The sequence below is a fragment of the Cyprinus carpio genome, chromosome A9 (assembly GCF_018340385.1).
Source record: "Cyprinus carpio isolate SPL01 chromosome A9, ASM1834038v1, whole genome shotgun sequence".
NCBI classification, from domain to species: Eukaryota; Metazoa; Chordata; class Actinopteri; order Cypriniformes; family Cyprinidae; genus Cyprinus; species Cyprinus carpio.
In genome coordinates, this window is record NC_056580.1 from 21356931 (window position 1) to 21384114 (window position 27184).

General features: G+C 34.8%; 1 protein-coding gene across 4 annotated transcripts in view; it reads right to left on the minus strand.

The window, feature by feature from the left end:
- Positions 1-2251: 2251 nt before the first annotated feature.
- The window catches only part of LOC109073291 (adenylate cyclase type 5-like), a 66788-nt gene continuing 41855 nt past the window's right edge, over positions 2252-27184 (minus strand). For 2 of the 4 annotated variants that reach the window (XM_042764083.1, XM_042764084.1), the window contains 18 exons: positions 26465-26576; positions 24783-24910; positions 22244-22402; positions 20679-20820; positions 20296-20433; positions 17051-17073; positions 14788-14947; positions 12601-12698; positions 12213-12300; positions 10314-10430; positions 9917-10081; positions 8923-9098; positions 7464-7481; positions 7074-7206; positions 6196-6459; positions 5444-5648; positions 5091-5215; positions 2252-4460 (listed from right to left, as the gene is read on the minus strand). In XM_042764083.1, the coding sequence (XP_042620017.1) occupies positions 4332-4460; positions 5091-5215; positions 5444-5648; positions 6196-6459; positions 7074-7206; positions 7464-7481; positions 8923-9098; positions 9917-10081; positions 10314-10430; positions 12213-12300; positions 12601-12698; positions 14788-14947; positions 17051-17073; positions 20296-20433; positions 20679-20820; positions 22244-22402; positions 24783-24910; positions 26465-26576 (2380 nt within the window). In that variant the 3' untranslated portion in view covers positions 2252-4331. The remainder of the gene's footprint in view (positions 4461-5090; positions 5216-5443; positions 5649-6195; positions 6460-7073; positions 7207-7463; positions 7482-8922; positions 9099-9916; positions 10082-10313; positions 10431-12212; positions 12301-12600; positions 12699-14787; positions 14948-17050; positions 17074-20295; positions 20434-20678; positions 20821-22243; positions 22403-24782; positions 24911-26464; positions 26577-27184) is intronic. The other 2 variants (XM_042764085.1, XM_042764086.1) reach the window with 2 other exon arrangements.

Below are 27184 nucleotides of genomic sequence, written 5' to 3' on the forward strand. Positions count from 1 at the left end.
AGTGTGGGAAGGAGCTCACCCAATTTCTAAACTTGTTATTCTCAAATCCTTAGAGCTGCAGTTATGATGAAGATGATGATGATGATGATGATTGTGGTTATTAGAGGAAGTTATTTGGCTTATAGAAGCGTGACTAATGAAAGAAATGTTCCAGGTGATGCAGTCAATGCTTTTGTGTATGTGAAAATTACAGCCCATTTAGGCTGTACTTAGTGAGAGGGAAAAGTCTGTACGTTTCTGACGTCTGTGTAATTGATGTTATTTTTTCCAGCTTGTGTTCACTGCTGATCTAATTTTATAGTTGCATAGCACACTACTGTGAATGGAAGCCTAGAATCACAAAGTGGGGACAAAGGAGGTGAAAAAAACAAGTTAAAAAGACGTTTGAGTCCATTTTACTTTTTTGCTGTATTTTTCCAGATTTTTCTTCATTGAAGAACTGCATCATGAGGGAAAGAAATTGTTAGTTTTCCTTTCTTTGATTTTTATGACATTGTGCTTCGCCTCAGGTCTTTCTAACCTTTTGACTGCAGGATCAAACCCAAACTGAGACTGTTTAATGTCAGTGAAATGCCATTCTCACGCCCAGCACAATGGCCTTTCTTTAATGCTTCATAAAACAGCTTTGCTCAGTCAAACTGACCGGATCGGACACATGCAGAGACCAAATTCAAATACAGCCAAACGAGGGTATTTCATTGGCACATTTTTAAGATAAAAAAAGGTCAGGTTTGCCAGTGAGGAAAGCGTACTCAAATTATGTGAATTATAACATGCATGAGTGACCAAACAGCCGCTCTGTGGGGTTTCCGTTCTTACTGATATTTCTTGACACATTTTATGTTTTATGGCCCTAAAAAAGAGTTCACTTTTAAAGTTTGATAACAAACAAAAAATTGAAGAGACAAATGTTTAAACCGGTATACAATAATTAATAACCTATCCGCACATCGAGAGCTGTTTTTATACAGAAACATTGGAGAAAAGTATTCCCAGAGTCGCAAAAGTAAAGCGCACTGCTGCCACCTTCTGGATATTTATTGCAACATCCCAAATTTACACACACACACATATGTGTGTGTGTGTGTTCATTTACTTATTTATTTGTATGTTTGTTTGTCAAAACACAGCAATGTAATAAAATGTCATAAAATAGATTTGCAGTTCCTGAAGGAAGTACCGGTACTTCAAAGGCACTTGACCTTCGGCATAACAATCGTCTAGATGTCCAGCTGTCCAGCACACAATCATCTGAAATGTAAATACGGAAAAGGCCAATCATAATACAGTATGCAAACGACCAAGACGACAAATCCCATAGCCAAGACGTGGCCCCTCAAAAATGACAATTCTGTCTCACATAAACGTCACCTTCAATTTACACACAAGCCTGGCTATTTTATGGTGCTTTGTTCGTCCTTTTTGAGCTCAGCAGCATCAGTTCTCGTCCACTTTAATTGTATGGACCTAAAAAAATCATTTCCACATAGAAAATAAACAGATATACATACAGAATGAAAATGACACGAGGTCGAGTAAATGACAGAATTGTAATTTTTGAGAGAACAGCTTCAGGTATATTACCAAAAAAGCATCTACAAAACCAATTAAATTCCCAATTACTGTGGAGAAGAGCACAACAAGTGAAATTTCAAAACAGTACTGCTTTGCAGACACTGTAAAAATCATAACTACATTATTTCAGAATGAGTTTAACATTATAATAGTTTATTTGTTTAATAGTTAAAAAAAAAAACAAAAAAAAACACAGCATTGAGTTTTGACATGGCAGATAAGCAAAGACAATCCAAGATGAAGCTCCACTGGAATAAATGGCAGAACTCAGCAGGACATAATATGTGTGGTATTTACTTGACATCTCTTACCTCAGTGCTTTCGTTTGGATAACAAACACAAGGAAATTAATTAAAGCTGAAGTGTGTACTTTTTAACGTTTAAATACTTTATCCTCCCAGTTAAATATGCAGAGATAGCTACAAGTAAGCCATTCGTAAGCTAAATCCTGCGAAAAGAGTAAAACTTGGGCTAACTTTTCGTTTGACCAATGGCAGAAAGGGAGCGTTTGGTGCAGCTAACGGTGCAGAAAATACACACTTCACCTTTAATTTAGGAATTCATATGGCAACTGCATTGTCTAGCATTAAAATACCATACTACATGTGCCATGAAATACAAAATCGTTAATGAAATATTAAAAAAGAGTTTTTATTTTGATTTTGTTTTAAAGTTAATGGCACTAAATTTTTGAGAGTCTGTAAGCCCAGCTGGGTCCAAGTTTTGAGAAGCTAGAACAGAACCAAATAGTTTAGATTTTTCCAACACATTATATCATAATACTATCTGAATTAACTGACGATCTGAAATGGGTTAAGCTAACAAAAATGTCACTTTATGGAGTACCCTATTTGTTTGTGTACACACTCCATAAAAAGGCCTCATTGGAGAAAATGGACATTCATTGGGTCGTACCATCAGACTGAACTGAGAGAAGGAAATGCTGGTCGAGCTGCAGTGCAAAAATGGTGAAGATATGTGGCATAACAGAATCATCCCTAGAGGATCCAAACTCGTTGTCCCACGCACCAGAAACGCAAGGCTAAAATCAATATTTGCAGATGTGTTTGCCAAGCTTTAAACGACTGTGGCTGTTCTGAAACACTCACTTGCCATTTCACCTTGTGCAAATCCATTTCTACTCATAATTACATTGTAGTGTACTTGACAGGATACAGAAACCCTTTTTGGAGAAAGGCCAAACATATTCTGCTTACTTGGTTACAAGGCTAGCTACTGATTTTATCCAAATGGATGCAGCGACAAAAGAGTGACTGAATTTACACTTAAAAACCTCTCCCTCCTGTTCAAATGTGCAGGATTGTAGCATTTCATTAGGTATATATATATATGTGAGTGTGTGTGTTTATAGACAGCATTCTAATATATTAATGTATAAAATATATCATCTAAAATAGCTTTGACAGTTTGGCTTTTGGAGTCAAAATATAAAATGTTTAAAATACAAAAACAGCCATATTTGACCGTTCACTTCTGTCCTTAAAAGTGTCTTCGGTGTATACAAGTGTCTGTAGTTTTGTGAATTTAAATGTGTAAGTCACATGCCCTGTTTATGCCGCCAGCGACTTGCATGTCACCATCCGCTGTACTGGTTGGTTGCTTGTTCAATCTAATTTTTTTATTGACAACAAACCAATTTACGCTGCTAAAATGAACATTCTGGAAGGAAACGTGTCGTATACAAGTTGTAACAGTGCAGTATGCATCATATTAAAGCTGAACAAGAATCAGTGCCTGCTCTTTGTAAATGTGTTATCTGTCTCAACAGTATAAACGCTGGGCTATTTGGGTCCACATACACTTAATTGTCATATGCATCCTTTTTTAAATACTGTCCCAGCACATGATTTAAAACATAAATTGCTGACTGCAAGGACAAAATTTATTCAAAGTGATTCTCTACTACAGTATCTGACTGAAGACAGACTGACATGCTCCATCAGGTCAGTCTAAATTTGTTGCATTGTTGGACCTGGGCAAATCCCAACACTGAAAATTAATGACTTTGGGACTTTTTAAGTTAATTCTCAGCTCTAGATCATTCAGAGGTAACACTAGCTCCTTTACCAGTAACAACCACAGTCGCTGCGGCAAAGTTTGGGAAACCATAAAGGGTTTTTAGAGCTGCTGTGCTCACTATGGCCTTCTACAATATATTAGCTCATTGTGATATCTCTATCTACTGTGATATCACCTAGACAGTGTTGACCCAAACAGGACCACATGAACAGAACTCTTTACATACACTGATGAATCATATACACATAAAACATGTGTTTTACAGGTATATTGGCTTCAGTGTTTTCATGCAGTTTTGTTTTGGAGCAACCAGGACCACTCGGTGGAGTAAGATCGCAGTCCCGCCACACCTGAGAGAGCCAAAGCCAGGTGCAGAGAATGCAGTTCATCTGTCCTCTCTTGGCAATATAAGAAATATAAGACTGGGAGAACTGCTTTGTATGCCTTGAGATTCCTTTGTTTCTTTGGTCTCTGAGGATGAACCATCTTTCTGAGCTGTTCCATGCCTTAAATATAGGGGGCAAAGCCCTCCATTAATCCTATAGGAAGTCTCAAGTGTGCAAAGAGGCCACTCTTAGACTGGCTGAGGGCTGTTTCCGAACAAATCCTATTGTGATTGGTCCAGGAGGATGCCCTTCAACCGCCTGGCAGGCCTGGCCCACAGCGTCTCCTCTCCATATCATCTCAGAAATGTTCTGAAAATCAGACGTTGAGTGTTAACTGCTGTTAGGTCCTCCGTTTAGGAAGTAGGTTGTCATTTCTCCTTTGCCCTTGACTTTCACAACGCCTCTGCACTCCAGTTTGTAGTTATAGGAGCTGAGAACCTGGTAGAGGTCAGTTGTGACCTGATACAGAGAGAAATTAAAAGCACATGAGTATTTATAACGGTCAAAGAGTTTGTAAAGCAGAATCGACAGATTTACTGATCTAAACCAGAGACCACTAGTGCAAAAAAGTTGGGTTTTGCATTTTTTTAAAAATGTATTATTAATAATAATAATAATTGTGCCTGTTTTGCTCTAGCACATCACATATAGCAAAACATATAGCATTTCACACATATATATACTGTATACACACACACACACACAATTTGAAAAATCCTAATTTTGAATTTGTGAAAAAACTGTATGTGGTGGAAAGTTTATTTTTTATTAATTTTTTAAAAACAACATCATCATATTAGGCAATATTAAGCCTTTAACTGCAAATAAGCAGACTTTTTTTTTTTTAAGATGTAGGGCTTATCATTGTTATTAATAACAATTTAAGTGAAAATTTAAATAAACCACAAAATAGCAGCAACATTATATATTTGTTAATCATGTCACATGATGTTTCTTTGTTAAAACATTTTCAACATCTTAAAACTGTGTTTATTTCAAGGTTGCATTGCGATTTTGAATCAAAGATTTCCAGTGTGGGCTCAATCTTTTAGACCCTACAGTACATAGAGGATCAAAAATGCATCTCACCTGTATTCTCTCAGGTACCCCAGTGCTGTCCATACGGCTGGCTACATTCACAGTATTCCCCCATATGTCATATTGCGGTTTACGAGCCCCTATGACACCAGCCACGACGGGACCTATATTGAGACCTACAGTACAAGGTCATTTATGAGCTCTCTTGACTACATACTTCTCATTTTACAACAGTAAAATATATGGATCATTCTATGAAAGTCTTTGTCTGACAGAGGTTTTAAATCCTACAGAAAGCCTTTTTGAAAGGGTAAAGGGACCATTTCATAAAATGACACAAATGAAAATTATAGATAAGGCAGGTGATTGGTGGAAATTTAAGTGTGGCTAAGAGAAATCCTTACCGATCTTCATTTTGAAGTTATTGAAAGAGTGCTCATTGATGTATTTCATCTGGTCCATGAGGCGCATAGCGTAGTCGGCTAGAGCGCGAATGTGTGACCTTCCTGCTTTATCATAAGTGGAGTCATTAAGCCCAGACGCAGCCATATAGGTGCTGCCAATGGTTTTGATCTTTTCTAGTTGACGAAACTGATCCTCACTAATGATCTGCAAGAAAAGTGAAATAAGGTGATGACTTTCATCTAGAAATGAGAAGGAATTAAACTTCTACATTTCAAAGAATACAATTATTTTAGAAAGATGTGAAGATGCAGGTTTTACACACACACACAAGTTTAAATTTGAAAATAAGACCAAATGTTGCAAAGTAAATTAAAAATCTTTAATGCAAGAACTAAAATACAGTATAAATCTAGTTTAAAAAATAAGGGCTGTTTTCCATTTATGTACTAATAAATACTAAATAATAATAATAATAAATTAATTAAAAAAAAACACATATATACAGATTTTTATGAATAAACCCATTTAAATATAGATTATTTAAAATTAATTATTGTCTTAATTATTTTTTGTTTTATTAATATTATTTTCATGACTATCATATGATAGTCTTTTCAACACCAACTGCAGCTTGTGCAAATAAGGTTTAGAAAATGAAATGCTAGAAAGTTAAGTCAGTTTTACTTTATCACACTCCAAAGTAGCTTAAAAGCATCGCAACAGTCCTGAGATTTGTCCGAAATTACTGTACCTCATCAAAGTCAGCGATGATCTCGTTGAGGAGTCTCAAGCACTCCACACCTTCATTATTGGCCTCCAGTTCCACGTAGAACTCCGAGAAGTTGCTGATAGAGGCAAACATGACAGCCACACATTCGCACGACTGATAATACAGCTCGTCATTCCGCCGCTCGCGTGCCAGAAAGTGTGCGGCCACATCTTTGGGCAAGATGTTGTGGAGAAGCCGACGGTTATAGGCCTGAAGCTCCTCCATCTCCTCCTTCTCCTCTGTGGCCTGTGAATACAACAAAAATAGAGGATGATGCTACAAATAACAGAAAGGGAGAGCAAACTACTTAATAAATGCTGCACTGCTGCAACACTGAAAGCCAAACTGGATCAATATGCAGCTTTACTGCTGACAGCAATATATGTAAACATTACATAAATTCAACATTACACACATATACTGTTGAAACCTTTGGGGTTGGTGAGATTGTTTTTAAATGAAGTCTCCTATGCTCACTAAGGCTATATTTATTTTGATCATAAATGCGGTGAAAACTGTATATTGTGTAATACTATTACAATTTAAAATGACTAATATATCTATATGAATACAGACTTGTATTTGAGTTCAATGCTGAATTTTCAGAAGTCATTATTCCAGTCTTCAGTGTCACGTGATCCTTCATTAATCATTCTAATATGCTGATTTAGTGCTGCTTGGTACTTTTATGCTGTCTTTATTGTCACTTTTCTTAAATTTAATATATCCTTGCTGAAAAAAGTATTATTAAAAAAATGACTGACCCTAGACTTTTGAACATTTGATAGACAGCAATACATATTTAACAGCTTTTCACAAAATATCTGCATTATTGCAAGGTCATACACAGATAAACAGACCTGTAGCTTCCAGAGAAAGTCCAGTCTGGCTGTAGACTCCACCTGCTGTGCATGAAGGTAGAGCGCCAGCACAAAGACTGTGATGACGACTGGAGTCATGATCTTTAGAGGAACCCGAGTGTCTGTCACAATGCTACAACATACAGAGCGCTGAGCATCAATGATTTCACACTAAAAGGCAACAGCATGATGATCTAAAGCATTCAAATCAAATCATGTACATGTTAATCTGTTAACATGATTAATATATCACAACACTATTAGACTACATGGTCACACATTCAATTTATTCCTATGGTGACAGCAATCTTTATAGTCATGCAATAAAAACAACATGCTTACTGCCATTTCTTTGAGATCTGGGTTTATATTTCATTGATTTTATCTTACCATGTTTCATTAATATCTCTGTGAAGAGAAAGAAAAAGCAAATGTATCAGAGCAGAGCAGACAACACTTTATCTTCAACTGATAAGACAAACCAGCAAGTAAACACTCAACAGAGGATTCATTATCATGGCTTTATATAGTTGTAAACTAAAGTTGACTGAATTACAGTAACTGATACTTTGAGAATTGATACTGCACCTACTTACGCTACTGTTCAAAAGTCCAGAAATTAAAACTTCTATTCAGCAAGGATAGATTAATTTCAAATAAACACATCTGAACTCTATTCATCAGAGTATTGAAAGAAAATGTATCACGGTTTTCACTAAAAAATATTAAGCAGAACAACTGCTTTTAACATTGATAATCAGAAAAGATTTCTGAAGGATCATGTAACGCTAGGGACTGAGTAATTAAGTTAAAAAATTCAGCTTTGCATCACAGGAATAAATTACATTTTAAAATATATTAAAATGGAAATTATATATTTTAAACTGTAATATTTCACAATATTATTGTTTTACTGTTTTTTTATCAAATAAATGCAGCCCTTGCAAGCAGACGTCTTTCAGAAACTTTTTTTTTTTATGTAAAAAAAAAAAAAAAAAAAAACTTTTTAACAGTTTTGTATATTGCATTCAGTCACAAGTTCACAACTGTGATCTAGAAAACATGTTAGGGAATATTTAGCAATCCCTTAAATTTGGTAGGGACATGTTACAACAATCAATAAAAAAATAAATAACAAGACAACCTTAAAGGGATACTCTACCCCAAAATTTAAATGTTGTCATTAATCACTTACCCACATGTCGTTCCAAACCCATAAAAGCTCCGTTTGTCTTCCAAACACAATTTAAGATATTTTGGATGAAAACCTGGAGGCTTGAGACTGTCCCATAGACTGCCAGTAAATAACAGTGTCAAGGTCCATAAAAGGTATGAAATTCATCTTCAGAATACTCCATCTGCCATCAGAAGTGCAATCTGGGTTATATGAAGCGACGGGAACATTTTTTGTAAGCGAAGAAAACAAAAATAAAGACTTTATTCAAAAATTCCTTTGTCAACAGTCTCCTCTGTGTCTCTCCATATCACTGCATGCTGTGTATGCTCTTCTGTGTCATCTGCGCCACAAGGATGCACTGTTCAAAGCTAAATACACGTAGAAACAGCGCATCCTTGTGGCACGGACAGTCCCAGACCTCCCGGTTTTCATCAAAAATATCTTAAATTGTGTTCTGTAGATGAATGAAGTTTTTACGGGTTTGGAACGACATGTGGGTAAGTGATTAATGAGAATTTTCATTTTGGGGTGGAGTATCCCATTAACATTCAAAAAAAAAAAAAAAAAAAAAAAAAATCTACATTTTCTATAGAATATATGATAGGAATAATGATGATGAGGGCGATGCTGATCCAAGTAATTGTGCAACTAGCCTAAAATCTAGATACTCACATGGCATTGGCCATGACCAGCAGGTCCACGTTGTCAAAAAGGCTGACCTCTGGCACCTCCATGATGAGCACGTACAGGATCTCAATGAAGAGCATGAGGAAGAGTTTACCAATACTGCTGACCTGTAGGAACACTGAGCAGGCCAGTAAACTGAGCAGCACACATGAAGAGAAATACTGTCGAAAGAGAAAAACATTCAGGCATTAGTATTTCTCTTTCCCCTTAACTTATTCCATTTATGATTTATCAAAAGACAAGCATTTCAGAGCAGTACCTAAAATTACAACTATGAAAAATAAATGAAAAGGCCTATCACTGCTGGAAAATATTGATTTAAGTTGTCAGGCATGGAACATGGTACTATTAGCTGGTTTCAAGCTGGTCCAAAACGAGCTAGTAGCTATTCCAAGCTGCTCACTGACTAGTGATGAACAACTGCTGAAAATGTACTCACCCTCATACCATCCAAGATGATGAGTTTATAAACTTGTGATGCCAAAAGCTGCATAATAATATACCCTCCAGCAAAAAAGTACATCCCCTGTTGTGCTCTCACATCAAAATCAACCAACATATTTGTTTAGAACTGTTTTTGCTTGTAAACAACACTTGATCTGTGGATATTTCTCTCCTGATTCAGCCGAGACGATTTTTTTTTCACTGGAGAAAGTAATATTATGGATAGAGGACTCGTATTTCAACTGGAAGCAATGGTTCGAAGTTAAAAACCAACTTAATAACTGATGGACTGAAGTCTTTTGAATAACTTGTGTATTATGATGTTTTTATCAGCTGTTTGGTCTCTCATTCTGACGGCACCCATTCACTGCAGAGGATCCTTAGATGTAATGCTAAATTTTAAAACTCAAACTCATCTGCATCTTGGATGGCCAGAAGTTGAGTACACTTTCAGCACATTTTTATTTTGGGGTTAACTATTTCTTAAGCTATCCACTATGTTACAAACTAAACTGATCTGAGAACAGTGTCACACCTCTGGGAAATTGCAGGTGGGTGACAAGCTGTTGCAGAGGCTGCCCTGAGACCAGAGAGAGTAGTTGAAAGAAGAGTTGCGGACATGGCAAGCATTTACAATGCTGGGGCTGATGTTAAACTCCTGCCCTAAACAAGTCTTCAGGTCATCCGTACTGCAGGTAAACTACAGGACAGATAAAAATGTTTCTCAGATAAAGGTACGTGACAGTATTTCATTTAATCATTACAAATCAGATTAGCAAACTGTGAAGCACTTCAATGTTATAAGTCAATTACTTCAAATTATATGATTTCAGTGCCATTAGCAACACTATACATGATAAAACTATTTCTATTTTTTTTTTTAATTTGCAATTCTGTCACTACTCCAGAAGATTAAGACTTGTGAGACTCACAATGTTAATGAAAGCGGAGAGAAAGACCAGGATGGTTGTAAAAACCCCCACCAGGGTGCTGTTGAGTCTGGACTGAACAATCCTTTTTGAGAGAGTTTGCAGAGGCACATGGAAAAACTGTCAATAGAGAGAAACACGAATTGAATTTCACAATATTACTAAACATAACCCAACAGTATCTGAGAATGATTTAATGTTGTCACATGATGAAAATCTATCTCATCTATTTGTGATTTTTTTTCTTCAAATAAAAGTATAAAATTTAAAAAGTAAATTTTAAATTATTTTCAAAGAATTCTGAAAAAAAAAAAAATGTATTACCATTCCCACAAAAAATATTTTGAAATGTTATCAACATTGATGATAATACAATATGTTACTTAAAGGGATACTCCACCCCAAAATGAAAATGTTGTCATTAATCACTTACCCCCATGTCGTTCCAAACCCATAAAAGCTCCGTTCGTCTTCCAAACACAATTTAAGATATTTTGGATGAAAACCCGGAGGCCTGTGACTGTCCCATAGACTGCCAAGTAAATAACAGTGTCAAGGTCCAGAAAAGGTATGAAAGTCATTGTCAGAATACTCCATCTGCCATCAGATGTGCAATCTGGGTTATATGAAGTGACGGGAACACTTTTTGTAAGTGAAGAAAACAAAAATAACGACTTTATTCAACAATTCCTTTGTCAAAATTCTCGTCTGTGTCTCTCTATTTCACCATATGCTGCGTATGCTCTTCTGTATCATCCGTGTCACAAGGATGTGCTGTTTTCTTTCAAATCAAAGCTAAATGCACGTAGAAACAGCGCATCCTTGTGGCATGGATGATACAGAAGAGCATACCCAGATTGCACATCTGATGGCAGATGGAGTATTCTGATGACGACTTTCATCCCTTTTATGGACCTTGACACTGCTATTTACTTGGCAGTCTATGGGACAGTCACAGGCCTCCCGGTTTTCATCCAAAATATCTTAAATTGTGTTCCGAAGACGAATGGAGCTTTTATGGGTTTGGAACGACATGGGGTAAGTGATTAATGACAAAATTTTTATTTTGGGGTGGAGTATCCCTTTAAGCACCAAATCAGCATATTAAAATGATTTCAGAAGGCTCATGTGACACTGAAGACTGTAGTAATAACTGCTGAAAATTCTGGTTTGCCATCACAGGAATAAATTACACTTAATTCAAATAGAAAACAGTTATTTAAATATTACTGTTTTTACTGTATTTTATCTTAAATGCAAATTAAATACAGTGTCTATATATATATAGTGTCTATAAAACATAAGGCAAAGACCTTATGGATCTTGTGGGTTTGCAGAGATTTTGTAGAACAGGCTTTTATAAAAGACTTTTCACAGGTCAGGAAGTTCAGAATCTAATTCCACAGCATCTCTAAGGAAAGACCTGTGACGCCCCTTGCCGCTCATTGAGCAATCCAGTGACAGTTCCACCTCAGTGCGCACAAATGAGCTGCCAGCGCTTTATTGTGTCTCTGGCTTTGCTCTGTGTGACTCATTGTCTCTGAAGACCAGCTCATAGTTACGCAGCTAAAAGCCCCAAATCAATCAAACCCGCTCAGATGGTTTTAGTGGAGATTTTGAAGGTTGATAAACACTTGGATTTAGCGATGATGTCTCTGTGAGAATGTTAGGAAATGGTCTGTGAAGGACGTCTTAAGTTGTATTGTATTCTAGGGCTGAGGATGGGGTTTTTGTGTTTTCCTTCATAAAAGAAGAGCATGTTGCTCAAAGCTTGTCCTCTTAAATTTATTATATTTATATTGATTTTATTATAGAATAATAATTATTATTATTATTCAGAATTTCATTTGCACATTAACATTATATAGACTATATTTCACACAATACCGACATTTCACTCACCCCAAAACAGGAGTAAATGGCAGAGATGAACATGACAGCCATCAGTAGGACCAGGCACAGCATATAGAAACCAACCATCAGCTTGGAGCTGCAGAGCAACACACAGGTAGAGAGTAGAGAGGGGACCAGGTGAATAGAAAATAGCTATATATGTATATTATATCTCATAATTAACATAGGGTCTAAGTGAGAGGAGAGCCCTGCTTTGGCTGCTCAGGTACTAACTGTCTTCACCTTTACAAAGTCGAAATGAATGAAAGCTTCTGTGTATGAAAGCTCAAGTGTATTCCCATTCGTAATCAAACAAAACCTTCACTAAGCCTTTGGCTTGTTTGAATGGACCAGAAAACATTTGCAAGGATCAGGTATTTAACTAAAGTGTACTTACTGCGGCACAATGACGATCTGAATGAAGCAGATGAATAAAAAGACGAGGGAGGCACAGGCTACATATGCTCCGAACCTGGAGTCTACCTGTTTGGAGTACTGAGAGAATGTGAGGAAATATGAGAGAAAAGAGTGGAGTTATAAATACAGTTTAAATGGCATGTGAGATCATAAAACAAAGTGTTTTACTGACTGAGGGGCAAGGATGTGTTAATGTTCAATGTTTACTTCAGGTTTTACTGAAACACTAGGGTTCCCAGGCAAATGTTTTTCTTTAACTTTTCCAGTTCTTTGTGATAACTGGATGATTTTTTAAAAACATTTTACAGATATTGCACACACAAAGAGTCATTTCAAGCCCATTAAATATTTAACTGAGTATTATCAGAAAATAATTAATGCATTATAAATTTTTAGGACATTTAGGCCTGGAAATCACAACTGTCAAATTTATTTTACTGTAAAATTTCCACAGTTCTGAAAACCCTGAAAATATTAGATATTTAAAAACTGCTTGTGTAATTCAGTTGTTAGTAAAGTAAAATAAAATAAAATAAAATACTCCAGTCTTCAGCGAAAATGATCCCTCAGAAATCATTCTAACAAGCTGATTTGGTTCTTAAAATTTCTTATTAATGTCGAAAACAGCTGTGCTTCTTAATAGTTTTGCAGAAACCATGATACATTTTCTTTCTGAATTCTTTGATGAATAGAGAGTTAAAAAGAACAGCACATATTTGATATATCTTTGGTGACATTATAAATGTCTTTCTCAATTTTGATTAATGTAATTCATCCTTTCTAAATAAAACAAAATATTATTTCAAGAACAAAAATCTTTCCGACTCCAAACTTTTGAACAGTAGAGCGAATATGTAAAATATCTTAAAACAAAAAATAATATCAAGTAAATGTCTTTAAAGACTACGGAAGCTATGGAAGATAACTGATTCATTCATGAGACGTTCTGGACACAGACAATTAAAGACCACAAAAGCATTATTTATTTCCCCTACAAACTGGAGGCAAGTCTCTGAAAGAGCAGTGTGATCAGTGCTAGAAGTACGAGGACCAGCACACAACCAGCTAAATGTGGAGGATCAGAACGTAAATGCAGAGGCTGAGAAACTTTCTTTCCACTACCTTTTCATCAGTATCTTTATAAAGAACCCTAGTCTCCTACACTGTGACAAAAACACCATCTTTTCTGGGAAAGTTTGGGCATCTCTGAGGTCAGTGGTGATAAATGCTTTGAAGGTAACACCATAAAATGACTTAAATCACAGTGCAGCATACAGACGTCAGTCTCTGACTCATTCCGAACCTGGACCTTGAATTTCATTGCCTCTATTCATCTTAGCAGCATGCCAAATCTTTGAGCTATGCTGAATACTTTTTTTTTTGTACAACAGTACCATAATAGACGTCTGATTGGCTCTCTGCCCTATTTTTTGCAACTGAAGGAACAATTTACCAGTTATAATAACTAATGATCTGTTAAATGGTTTCCTGCTCACAAGTCATGCAATTTACAACAAAATCCTTAGAAGGCTAGATAATGTCAGCTTGATGATGCATTTAAATCAGAAGAACTTTTTTTATATATAATAATAATTATTATTACTATTATTTAAGCTTGACAGGCATAAAAACACACTCACACGATCAAATGATGTAAGGTGCAATCAAGATTTTCTGTGGACAACAATGTGAAAAATGTTCATTTTGAAGCTTTCATATAGTGCATAACTTGCACAGACTAATTTTATAGTGTTTTTTTTTGTGTCATTTTTGCGTTATTCAAGCATTCATTATCTACTATTTTGGTATTTATTAATATTAAGCTTTTATTTTTATATTTTCAGTTTACATTTTAATGTTTAATTAATTTTGTTATATGCTTTTGTCATTTTTGTTAGACTTTTTTTATTTTTATCTAGCTTTAATTTATTTTTATTTCAGTTTTAGTTATTTTAGTACATAAACTCGTTTTATTTCAGTGAGTTGCCATTTTTATTTCATATTTCAATTAAAAAAAAATCTGTTTTTGTTTGAGGTCTGGAAAAGAGCAGTGTGAACACTTTGCTAAACTTCTCCTTTTGTGTGGATTAACATTACCTAATAAATCAAGCTGTGGTGTTAAGGTTTATCTTATCACTGAAGCTAGTCACAGACATGAAAGCCATACCTTCTTCTCCAGATCAGGTTCTCGGAATGTCAGCAGAAATTTCTTGACGTGTTCAGACCGTAATCGGTCGATGCTTCGAGCGTCAATGGCACGTCCCAGAAACTCGTCCACCTCATCCTCAGGGTTCAGGTTTTCTTGGGTGTTTCTGAAAATGAAATGTCTAGATAACAAGACAAGACTAGATAACTACCTTCTTCCTCCCGTCTTAGTTACCATTTAACTTAATACTATACAGCCAGACCACTAAAAAGCAGCAGTACCGCACCCCCAAAAGCGCAGCTTTAGAATCAACATGCTTACCAGCCTTGGATGATTGTGAGTAAAACTGAGTTGATTATGTTGAGAAAGAACAAATCATCAACTAAAGAATTCAAAGCCTTGCAGTCATGTTCATGCAATTCAGTAACTGCTAAATTACATTAGAAAAACTAGATCCTGCATTTGTATTCAAATACAAGTGCTCCTCTGACAGATAAGTTTCAAAATGGACATATAACGGGTTTGTACAGTATATGGTTTGATGGTAAATTGCCTAAGGAAGCAAACTGGCTTGCATATCTGCATTCACATGTTTAGATAAATGCTGACTAGTTAATATGCTAGAAAAGCACAGTGATGCATGCGTAAGTATCAAGAGACCCAGTATTCTAGGTTCTGATACTTTTCAGCACCTCTGGAAAAGTGATGGATATGCTCACACTACATGCATGTGTTGATTAGTTCATTTAAAGTTTGGCAGTTCAATCACATTTGAATATATTTTAGTGTCTTATTAAGTAGGCCTGCATGGAATCTGTGCCAACAGCTCAGCAGTTTTCTGACAACAACAAATGCACATCATTCACAAAGTTGTGTGTGTTTTTTCCATTTGTTCTTCCAACTTGAGAGTTACAATGATTAAATATATTTTAACTACAAACAACTTTAGTAGACTTAACTCCTTTTCAGCAATTTAATCCATTTTGCAGTTTCCCACCCCCCATATTCAGCAGCCCTACTTATGTGACACTGAACAAAACCAGCAGAATTTTGTTACTGAAGTACTTGTTTGATTGATAGATAATTCAACTGATGCATTCCAAGTCTGTATTGGTTATTTTATAACCAATAAACTGTTTTGAATGCACCGCATTGAACCACATTTAAAAGTCTGTACTATATGTTCCATAATATTAGTTTGACTTATTTTAAGTGTTATTTAATGCTAAGCTATACTGTATATATACCATTCAAAAGTTTGGGGTCAGAAAGACTTTTTATTTTTGAAAGAAATGAATACTTTTATTCAATCCAAGAATGCATTAAATTGATGAAAAATGGACTGTTAAGGCATTTATTACAAAAAAAACTTGATTGCAAATAAATGCTGTTTACTGTTCAAGTGCATTTGAACTATTCATCAAAGAATCAAGAAAACTGCCATGGTTTCCACCCAAATATTAAACACCAAAATTGTTTTAAACCGATAATAATAATACTAAGAAATGTTTCTTGAGCAGCAAATCAGCATATTAGTATGATTTCTAACATGTCACACTAAAGACTACAGTAATGGCTGCTGAAAAGTCAGCTTTACTGTCACATAAATTACATTTTAGAATGTGACCCTGGACCACAAAACCAATCATATGGGACAATTTTTCGATTTGTACATGATCTGAAAGCTGGATAAATAAGCTTTCCGTTGATGTATGGTTTGTTAGAATATGACAGTATTTGGCCGAGATACAACTATTTGAAAATCAGGAATCTGAGGGTGCAAAAAATCAAAATATTGAGAAAATTGCCTTTAAAGTTGTTTAAATGAATTCTTAACAATGTATATTACTAATCAAAAATTAAGTTTTAATATATTTACAGTAGGAAATTTACAAAATATATTCATGGAACATGATATTTAATTAATATCCTAATGATTTTTGGCATAAAAGAAAAATCGATAATTTTGACCCATACAAAGTTTTTTTTTTTTGGCAATTGCTACAAATATACCCCAGCAACTTAAGACTAGTTTTTGTGGTCCAGGGTCACAAATATATTAAAATATAAAATAATGTAAAAATATTTCACAATACCACTGTTTTCTGTATTTTTTTTTTCAAGCGAATAAATGCAGCTTGGTAAATATTAGAGACTTATTTCCAAAACCTTCCTGACTCCAAACTTAAACAGCAGTGTATATGACATACATTCTGTAATCAACTATTAATAAATGAATTGGCATGCAGGGTTGAGGTAGGAAGTGTGTGTTCCATATACTCACTTGTCTTTGGGATCCTCGAATCCCTGCAACACAATTGGAAGAGAAATGCATTACACATCAATGCAGAATGGATGAGCGTTAGAATGCCTGCATTTGTAAAATCAGCACAACAGTGACCCCTTCTGGAGGACATTTAAAAAAAAAGTTCAAGTAAGTAACAAAAGTTCTTGATTAAAGGGATTGAGCGAATTTAAAAGCTCACTTCCCTAGAAAACTGGTTTCCCTGGAAAATGTTTGAACCACAAACTTATTTTCTTCTTGGAGTAATAATAAAAAACAAGGATTTACCCAACACCCCATTCCAAAACAAGCATAAATCTCTATTAATTTCTCATACTGTCATGCTGCAAATAACAGAACAGTGACTAATGCAGTAACAAAATATAAACAGGGAGACGGGAGAGGTTGGGGAATACAAGAAATATACACAAATAAAGACAATCATTTACGGAAAGATTGCAAATATGAAAACAGAGAACTGCTGTGAGACTGAGAAATTATTATGACTGTACTGATATAACCGAATACATGATGACTGACATTGTGTATAAACAAGCTGAGAGCTGATTCAGGGGGCTTGATTCATGACCACAAGCTCTTTTGGAGGAATTTCAATTCAGACCCCACTGAGAACAGAAGTAAACAGAGCCTGCTGATGAGGCATTGATTTATCGTGGTAGGAGGACATGGGAAACATGGAGAGGAAACCAAATAGGCTCATGTTTCACATGTGCTTTAGTGGTTAGTGTTTTGTGTTTTCCTCAAAGCGTTTTAAATAGATACTGAAATACACAAAAAATAGATACTGCCTACAAAGACATCTGGTTGGTTTACACAGTAATTCATATATATATATATATATATATATATATATATATATATATATATATATATATATATATATATATATTATATTAAAATTACTATTACTACTGAGGACAGTTTATATCTGTCTCCAAAACTGACTTCAAACATAAGCAAAAGCCTTTTTGAGGTTTAAAGACCATAAAAAACTAATTTGAGTGTGTCCACAAACATTTTAGGTATTTTTCTTTTTGCTGTAGTATTGGTATAGAAAATTAGTTTTTTTATTCATTTTTTAAATTACTTGTATTTGTATTGACTGCTGAAAACCGGTAATATGAGAACCCCATTCTCTACAATAAGTGCTTTGGATAAAAGCATCTGCTAAATGACTGCATACTAAATATATTTAAAAAAAAAAAATAGCAGGGGTCAAGGAACAGACTGAATGTTCCCATTAAATACCAAATGACCATTTTAATGGTAATATCTAACCTCTAAACATTAAATTATGGGAGTAAAAAGCATCCATGAGACAAGTTGCTAGATTCATAATAATAGTCACTAAATTTGTAGACTCAGAAGATGCACTCCCACACACAGGCCTCCGTGTATTCACTCGACAGAGACTATGATCCAGTCAGTATGGTGATGTGTTACACCATTTGTTTCTCTACTTCAACTAACCAACACCTTCTGGGCCAACGCAAGCCTCTAGACAATACAACAGACATAAACAGGTGCTGTTGATATTAGGATACAGATATCCTGTTCGTCAGAAAACACCATGTTTATCTCTCTTCATCAATGCTCTGTGTTTGTGTAGGCGTGGACAGATATCTGGCAATTACATGCTAGTCTGAGCTCCAGCAGGATATATATCGAGCTGGATTTATCTGTGCCACTATCAAACAGAATTGCACAAATAATTACAAACAGGCTCCCACTATCTGCTGTTGGTTGGACAAACACACCCCAACCGCAAAATACAATATCTACCAACCCCCTGCTGCTGGATGTTGTAACTACACCATTTTTTTTCAAAAGCAGATTTCAAAAGATTCTGCCCTCTCTTTCTCTCTCTCTTATCATTCAAAAGATTGTGGTCTGTAAAGAAGTCTCTTATGCTGACCAAGACGGCATTTATTTGTCAAAACAGTAATGTTAAAATATTTTTACAATTGAAAATAGTTCTCCCTTCTTCAATGTAACGTGAAGCAGAAATCATATTAATATGCCAAGAAACATTTCTTATTATTATCAATGTTGAAAACAGCTTAATATTTTTGTGAAAAATGTTTTGAAACAGTATTTTTTGTAACATTATAAATGCCTTTGGTGTCAGTTTTGATCAATTTAATGCATTCTTGGTGAAGAAAAATCTTACTGACCACAATTTTTTTTTTATATTTCATAATAGTATTGTTGATGTTTTCTAGAGCCCTAATGATCAGCTGAAAACTAATGTGTCACATTTACATTGGAATATTTTAAATCATAAAATTCTACAGGATCCTGTGCCATTGAGCAACTGCAATTTTAATGTTTTTAATTTTTTACTTTTAAGTTTAATGAATGAGAACGGTACTAGATAGCTTTAATTAGCAGAAATCAAGCTATGAATGGTTCATTCCAGTTGTACATTAAACTGGGACTGGACAAGGTTTTCTAACATAGAAATATAGTTTTTGGCAATATTTTGAATTTAGATTTTATTTTTATATTTTCTGTTTCTCATTTTAAGTGTAATGAATGTAAATGGGAATGGATAGCTTTAATTAACAGCCAATTCCCAGTAGTACATTAAACTGGGATTGGAAAAAGTAAAATTCATATTACCGTAAATTTAAACTGTAGACATATCTTTTTATAATGGAAACGTCAATAGTCCTGTAATATTTTATTTGAGATCTCAGTATAACGTATCAGTTGTAGCGAGAACAAGTTATGCTGGATTTCTGTGTTCCTTCTTACTATGTTAACCAAGATGAGAAGGAACAGGTGATTCAGACAAAAAAGAAAAGATAAAGGGTATTCCCATGGAGCACACAGGAACTAATTGCTGGTTCCACTTTGCCTGATTAAATCCCTCGGGGCGGTATGTGAGGCAATCCAACTTTATTTAATTAGAGTGCCGATCCCTTTGGGTTCCAGAGCCGGGGAAGAGCTGAGAACTGAATGAAAGAACAGGGACTACACAAAAGGCATGAGGCCCTTTACATGTGGTCCTAAAGCAGTGTCCTTGGGATTGTTTTGGCTTACTTAACACATGGTACAAAAAGCCACCCCTATCAAAGGCCTTAACCTCCAACAAAGGCAGTAATGGGTTTTAGATACAGCAATTAGAGTAAATGCAAACCAACTGTTTTTCACAACTCAGACAATGTTGTCATCCTGCAAGGGTGGTTAATGCGGCCCTTTCAAAAGTGTAGTTTCCTCACCATCCTCTTCATCTCTTTGGAAACTTGATTGCCACCCAGGTGATTGTAGAAGGGCCGGTCGGTCCAGTGAGTGCTATTATGTGTGACCGAGTTGGTGCGTTGCCGGTTCATCTTAGCAATCATGGCCTTTTCTTCTTTCTGTGAAGGGAAATACAAAACCAGAGCAGTATTACAGTCTATGCTTTTTAATGTCATAGCCAGTAACTAGCTTGTCTTCTGCCGTCACATTTCCCTGAATTTATCCACATAGCTTATTTGCATTCATCTGCTTGCCAGCATCATGTGAGTCATGCTATTCCTGAGCACTAGGTGTTTCTGCTGGAAAAGGATGTGAATATCAATGGAGAATCACAGCATGTTGACCTCAAAAAAAAAAGTCTCACCCGCTTCTGACTGCAGCCCACAATGAGGTAAGTTTCAATGTTGTGCTTCTTGAGATAGACGTTTCTTTCTCCACCAACTCCAGGTTCCACATCATAATCCCCATTCAGATAGTTCAGTGTGGCCTTGGTGATGTGAATACGCCTGAGATGATAAAAACAACTTTCATGAGGCATAATGTAAAAACGAAGATGCCCTGGAATGACAATGCCATATTTGGAATGGAATACTATTTGTATTAAATACTGAGTATATGCAGCTTACAATTTTTTATAGTGTGTGAAACATTACACATTATGAAGCAATGAATGCTTAAGTTAATTTAAGCAAGTGGCATTCATTTACTATTTTGGGAAGTGAAACACTTATTTTGCATCTAAATTCAGATATACTGTAAATGCCTTAACCTTTGGCATTCCAAAAAGACAAAGAAAAAATTGGAAATGTTGGGGTGATATTATTTCTACTTCCAGTGTAGTTTTTTTAGGGGTATTTGTAATTTTATTAGTTTGTTTTTATGCCTTTAACAAACTAAACAAAAATGGAAAATGTTGTCTTTGCAACTAGCTTAAGTGGAATAAGTTTAAAATAGTCAATGCTTATTTTATTTCAAGCAATTAAAAAACATTTTTAAAGTTTGAGTTAACGACAATAACCCTGGAGATATAATATTATTTTATTGTTTTATAATCATAGAATTTGTTATTTTATATATATATATATATATATATATATATATATATATATATATATATATATATATATATATATATATATATATTAGGGCTGTCAAATGATTAATCACGATTAATCAAATCCAAAATAAAGTTTTGTTTACATAATATATGTATGTGTACAGGGTATATTTATTATGTATATATAAATACACACACATAAATTATATATTAAGAAAATATTTACATGTATATACATTTATACATTTATATTCTTATATTTTTATTATATATAAATATATTTAATATATAAACATAACATATTTCTTCTTAAATATATACATGCATGTGTGTGTATTTATATATACATAATAAAATATACACAGTATACACACATATATTATGTAAACAAAACTTTTATTTTGGATGTGATTAATCGTGATTAATCATTTGACAGCCCTAATATATATATATATATATATATATATATATATATTATATATTATATATATATATGTGTGTGTGTATTCTTTTCTCTATTTCATGTTGACGTTTATTTTTAGAAAATTGCAATTTTAACAATTTACTATACGAGTAACTATATTTACACATTTTGATAATAGTAGTAGTCAATGAGTCAGGAACACTTTGCACAGTGTACATACTACAGAAAGCAGTATGATAGCATGCTATTCCCAAACAAAGCTATGGTAAAGATAGATGATTGGAGAAAGACTTGAGACGCTTTTTGAACTTGTCTTGTGTTAATGGGGAAAAAAAAACAAAAAACAAAAAAAATAAATAAAAACACATTTTCAGATTTTAAAAGTGAGGAGACTTCAGGTGAGAAAACATGGGCAAAAAATAAATAAATCCAGAGTTCATGAACCCACCCTGCTTTGCCCCCAGCTTCCATGTGATTGGCCAAGGTGACATCATTGGACCAGACATCAAACTGCCACTTCCTTAATCCCAGCACCCCACAGTGGACTCGCCCGCTGTGTATACCCACACGCATGTTGACGTTGACTCCGGTGACTTCCCTCACCAACCTGGAGCACAGAGACAAAAAAAAAAAAAAAACATAGATATACCTGTTGTTAATTCAGTCAATCATATATGACACTGAAGGTGATATTAAACTACCAGTTTTAATGGTCAGAACTGTGAAAGCTGTTTACATGTAAAAAAATAAATAAAAAATACATATATATAAATTGCTAAACCTTATTAGAATTCATGGTTTCTGCTTTCAGTTGAAATGAGAAGAAAGTATTCTTTATTTAATAATATCTCTAAAGAAAGTGGCACGTTCCTGGTGTTAATAAACAGTGACATGTCCAGGTGTATCTGTGAATGATTTATATTTCAAATAAAAATATGAACATAAAAAATGTTATTCAAATATGAGTCTTATTTAAATTAAAACTAAAAAGTTTACTTAGAACATCCATTAACCAGCCAGGAAAAGGTTAAGTATTCAGAATATTTTAATGTGGTGAAAGATATTTTTGTTTTTCATTTTTAAAAATATAAAATTGAATTAGATTTTAAAAGGTTAAGTATTCAGAATATTTTAATGTGGTGAAAGACATTTGCATAAAATTGAATTCGATTTTTTTTTTTTCTTGAAACAAATAGCAATATAATAAATAAATAACTGGACTGAACAAAGACATTAATATTCCACACAATAAGATTGCAGGAAATATGAAATGTTCCTCTCTCCTTTCAAGGTTCATTCACAGTTGATGCTGAGGTAGTTTTTAATATGTGGGGATTTATGATCATTTTCTTTAAATGGTTGGTTTCTCTTCGCTAACTCTCTTTTTTCAATGTGACAAATGTAATATAATGTATTTCCTACATTTGGTCCCTGGCATTTTAATATATGATATAATTCATAACCTTATCCACTCACACATCTCATCTCACCGTTCCCTATATGAAAAAGTCCTAAGGTGGATAAGCGTACCCTGAAATGCACCTTTCCACTGGGCACATCAACAAGTTAACACAGCACATTCTGATCCCGACATCACACAGCAAACAAGCCATCAAACTCTTTTGAACATTGAGGACGACAGGCAAGTCTGCGGAAAAATGGTCTCTTCCTGTGATGGGGCGCTGGGGCGGTTGGCTGCAGCTCAGAGAAACACAGACACGTGCTCATTGGAGCAGAAAGCCAGTCACCACCATTCCAGCCTTAACAAACAACTGCTCAGAGACACTGAACATTAGAGAAGTCAGGACTCTGGACACGTCCACACGCATGCAAGACAAATAACATGGAAACAGCTCAATTAAGGGGTGACTGACCTGACCAATGAGAATAGCAGGACAAACTCAAAGAGGGCAATTCAAAGTTTCTAGCGAGAATGTAATGCTTAAAACAATTTAGTCACGATTAGTAAAAGCAGGTAAATTACATTAAGTGTTCTCTCTCAGCTCAGCCCTTCTGTGAACTTCATTCGGTGCAGTTACAGAGGCATGTTCCATGAACCGGGAACAAAATACTGAATATCATATGAGCTGTTTTTTTGTTTCATTCCTTATTCATTACTTATTGAGGCAACCCTGCTTAAAATATAACTTAAAATCTTACAATTTTCTAGGAATAAACAACATGGCAGAAAATTACAAAACAAAATTGGTAACATGATTTAGTCTAACATAACTGTTTTAAAATATTAATGTTTAATGAAAAATATTTTAATGAATTATTATATACATACAGACACACGCAGATAAAAATACATACATACACACACACACATATATATATATATATGTGTGTGTGTGTGTATGTATTATGTGTCATGCATAAATGTAAATCCTATATATTTTTTTTTATATATATGTATATATATATAAAAGATGTTTATTATTTAAAAAAATCTTTATAAATATGTAGTATGTGTCTGTCTGTCTGTCTATCTATGTGTGTGTATGTAGTATGTGTCGTGCGTAAATGTAAATCTTCTATATATATGTAGATCTCTATATATATGTAGTATGTGTGTATCTATCTATCTATCTATCTATGTATCTATCGATCTATCTATCCACACACAAACACGTGTAAATGTAATATATATATATATATATATATATATATATATATATATATATATATATATAGATCTATAAAAAAATCTCTAGATATACTGTATGTATGTGTGTATCTATCCATCCATACACACACATGTGCATAAATGTAAATCTTCCATAAAACCAGTATATATTCCACATTATAATGGAAACTAATCTTTTTTGTGTGTATATATTTGTGGAAATTGCCAGATCCTGATTCACCGTAGCATCTCTTTTTTATCTCCTGGCTGAAGTACATTTGCAGGGAGACATTTAAAACAAAACACAAAAGCCTTGCTGCTCCTGTCTGATAAACAGAAGTAACACTGTAATACTCACGAGATTGCTTCGATCATGTCCACACCCATCTCCACGCAGCAGTGCGCATGGTCGGCACGGGCCTCAGGCAGCCCCGACACGCAGTAGTAGCAGTCGCCCAGGATCTTAATCCGCAGACAGTGATTCTCCTGCAGACACACAGAGAATGACCAAACAGTTTGGCTGGTGTAAATGGGATCAACAATGAGCCCAATAAACAAATTTGTCTGAGTTGCTGTTTTTTTTTATAAAACCCACTCAGTTCACTTCAAACAAAAAATTAATTAATTACATGTCATTTCATAGCCATTAAGGTTTATTAGTAGAGTTCCCATACATGGAATGTGTTACATACCCTTTCTCCCATTAAAATCTCCTTCACATCCTGCAAATTGTTTTTCCTTTTAAGGTTGTGAATATTTATAGGGATTTGTATGATTCATGAAGACAAAACAAACTCAAAACTTAACTGTTCCCAAATGGCTTTAATCTGTCTCTACAGTGTATTTTTTTGTACTAAGTTTGGCATCCCACTTTCATGAATTCAAAAATCCGACCCAATTTGTCATGATATTTTGCTTGGAAAACATGAGTAGTCTAAACAAAAAGCTCTTGGAAATGGATTTCAAAAAAGGCAATATAATAGATATAAGATAATAGATACTGTAAAAATAGTACAACCAAAAATGAAAAATCTATCATTATTTGTTAATCATAAAGTATGACTTTAGGTAACTTGCAATATAGTGTAATAGAGCATATATAATGCTTTTGCATTGTTTTTGAAGCTTGAAACCTTCAGTCACCATTCACTGTAACTGCATGGAAAAGAACAACCAGAATGATCTTCAAAATTTGGAAGAAAAAAAAGGTTTACAGGTATTGAAATGACATAAGGGTGAAAAATAATGACATAAACGTAATTTTTGATTGAAATACCCTATTAAGCATTGTTTATTTGAGTGCTATAGGCATCTTATTTTGTAACAGAATAGTTGAAAACCAAAAATGCAAACATTATTTACTCACTGTACAACTTCAGAAGACTAATACAGCAAATATGATACTTTGAACAAATAATGACAAATTAAATTTTTAGGTGAACTATCCCATTAAATGGTGTTTTCTGAAGTACTATAGGTTTTATAGGTCATCAAAACAGGAGAGAAGAAACCAACAGAGAGCAGAAGAGGAAGCCTCAGGCTGGGCACAGGACTCACAGCAGCAGGACCGGGTCTTATGACAGCCACCTGAATGTCACCCCAGTGCATGCCTTCATTTAACCCGCAGCCCATACAACAACCTCTATTGTTGATCAGCAGGGCGAAGTGCGTATGCATGCTTTTTTTGTCTTTTTGCTCGAAGGTTTTGTGAAGTGTGCAAACATCTGAACAGACAGCAGATGGTTTCCCCTTTGAGGAGCATCTCTCTGCAGCAGCAGAGTACGTGCACAAATGCATGGCAACTTGGCTGCAATGAGTCACCTCCACTGGTGGAGATAACAAGGAGATAGTTGTGCTGGAAAACAACGAGAAGCATGATCGCCAACACTTATCTGACAGGAGGGAGGGCTTATCTATCCCAGTCAGCTGTGTGAGTGAGATGCAAGCGGAATTAATCTGATTACATCTCAGTTTGCCATCGTGTTTCGACAAAAAGGAAGCTGTTTGGCTGAGGGCGTGGGCTGTTCTGCGGACACTTACGGAGGCCAGTTTGTCGAATCGTGCGAAGAGCTCGTTGAGGGTCATCACTAACTCCTGGGCAGTGCACTGGGAAGCCAGACTGGTGAAGCCCTCAATGTCGGCAAAGAGGATACTGCAGAGAAAGAGAAACATCAAACAGAATTAGAGGTTTCATCAGATATGGGCACTTTTATATTTTAAGCATTTATTTTTATTAACAGATGTTTTTCTTGAGGTTATATGAAGGTCTGGTTTGAAACATTTTTTTTTTTACCATGCTATCACCATTTATTTTTGCTACTTTTCAAATGTCTTTAAGTTTTATGTATAGATTTTATGGTTTTACTACTGCAATAACAGTAAAGTATGAAATCCTCCTTAATATTGTTGTTACGTAAAGCATTTAAAAATCACAGAACATTATCAAACACAATAAATAATCTAACTATCTATATCTATACAGTGTGTATATATGTGAGAGTGTTTTAAAAGAGCGGTCCCAAAGAAAGCCTATAACGAAATATAAATTGCTAGCAAAACCAGTCACAAGTTTGATTCGCAAGGAACATACAGTACTTTATAAAACATATACTCTGCCATTGTGGATAAAAGCATTTGCCAAATGAATAATAAACCCAATGAAAAATCAGGTCATTCTTGTTAATCATCTCAAGCCCTCATCCCCACACATCAGTGTAGTGCACATTCACCTATATTACATGGTTGCCACGGTTACCTGGC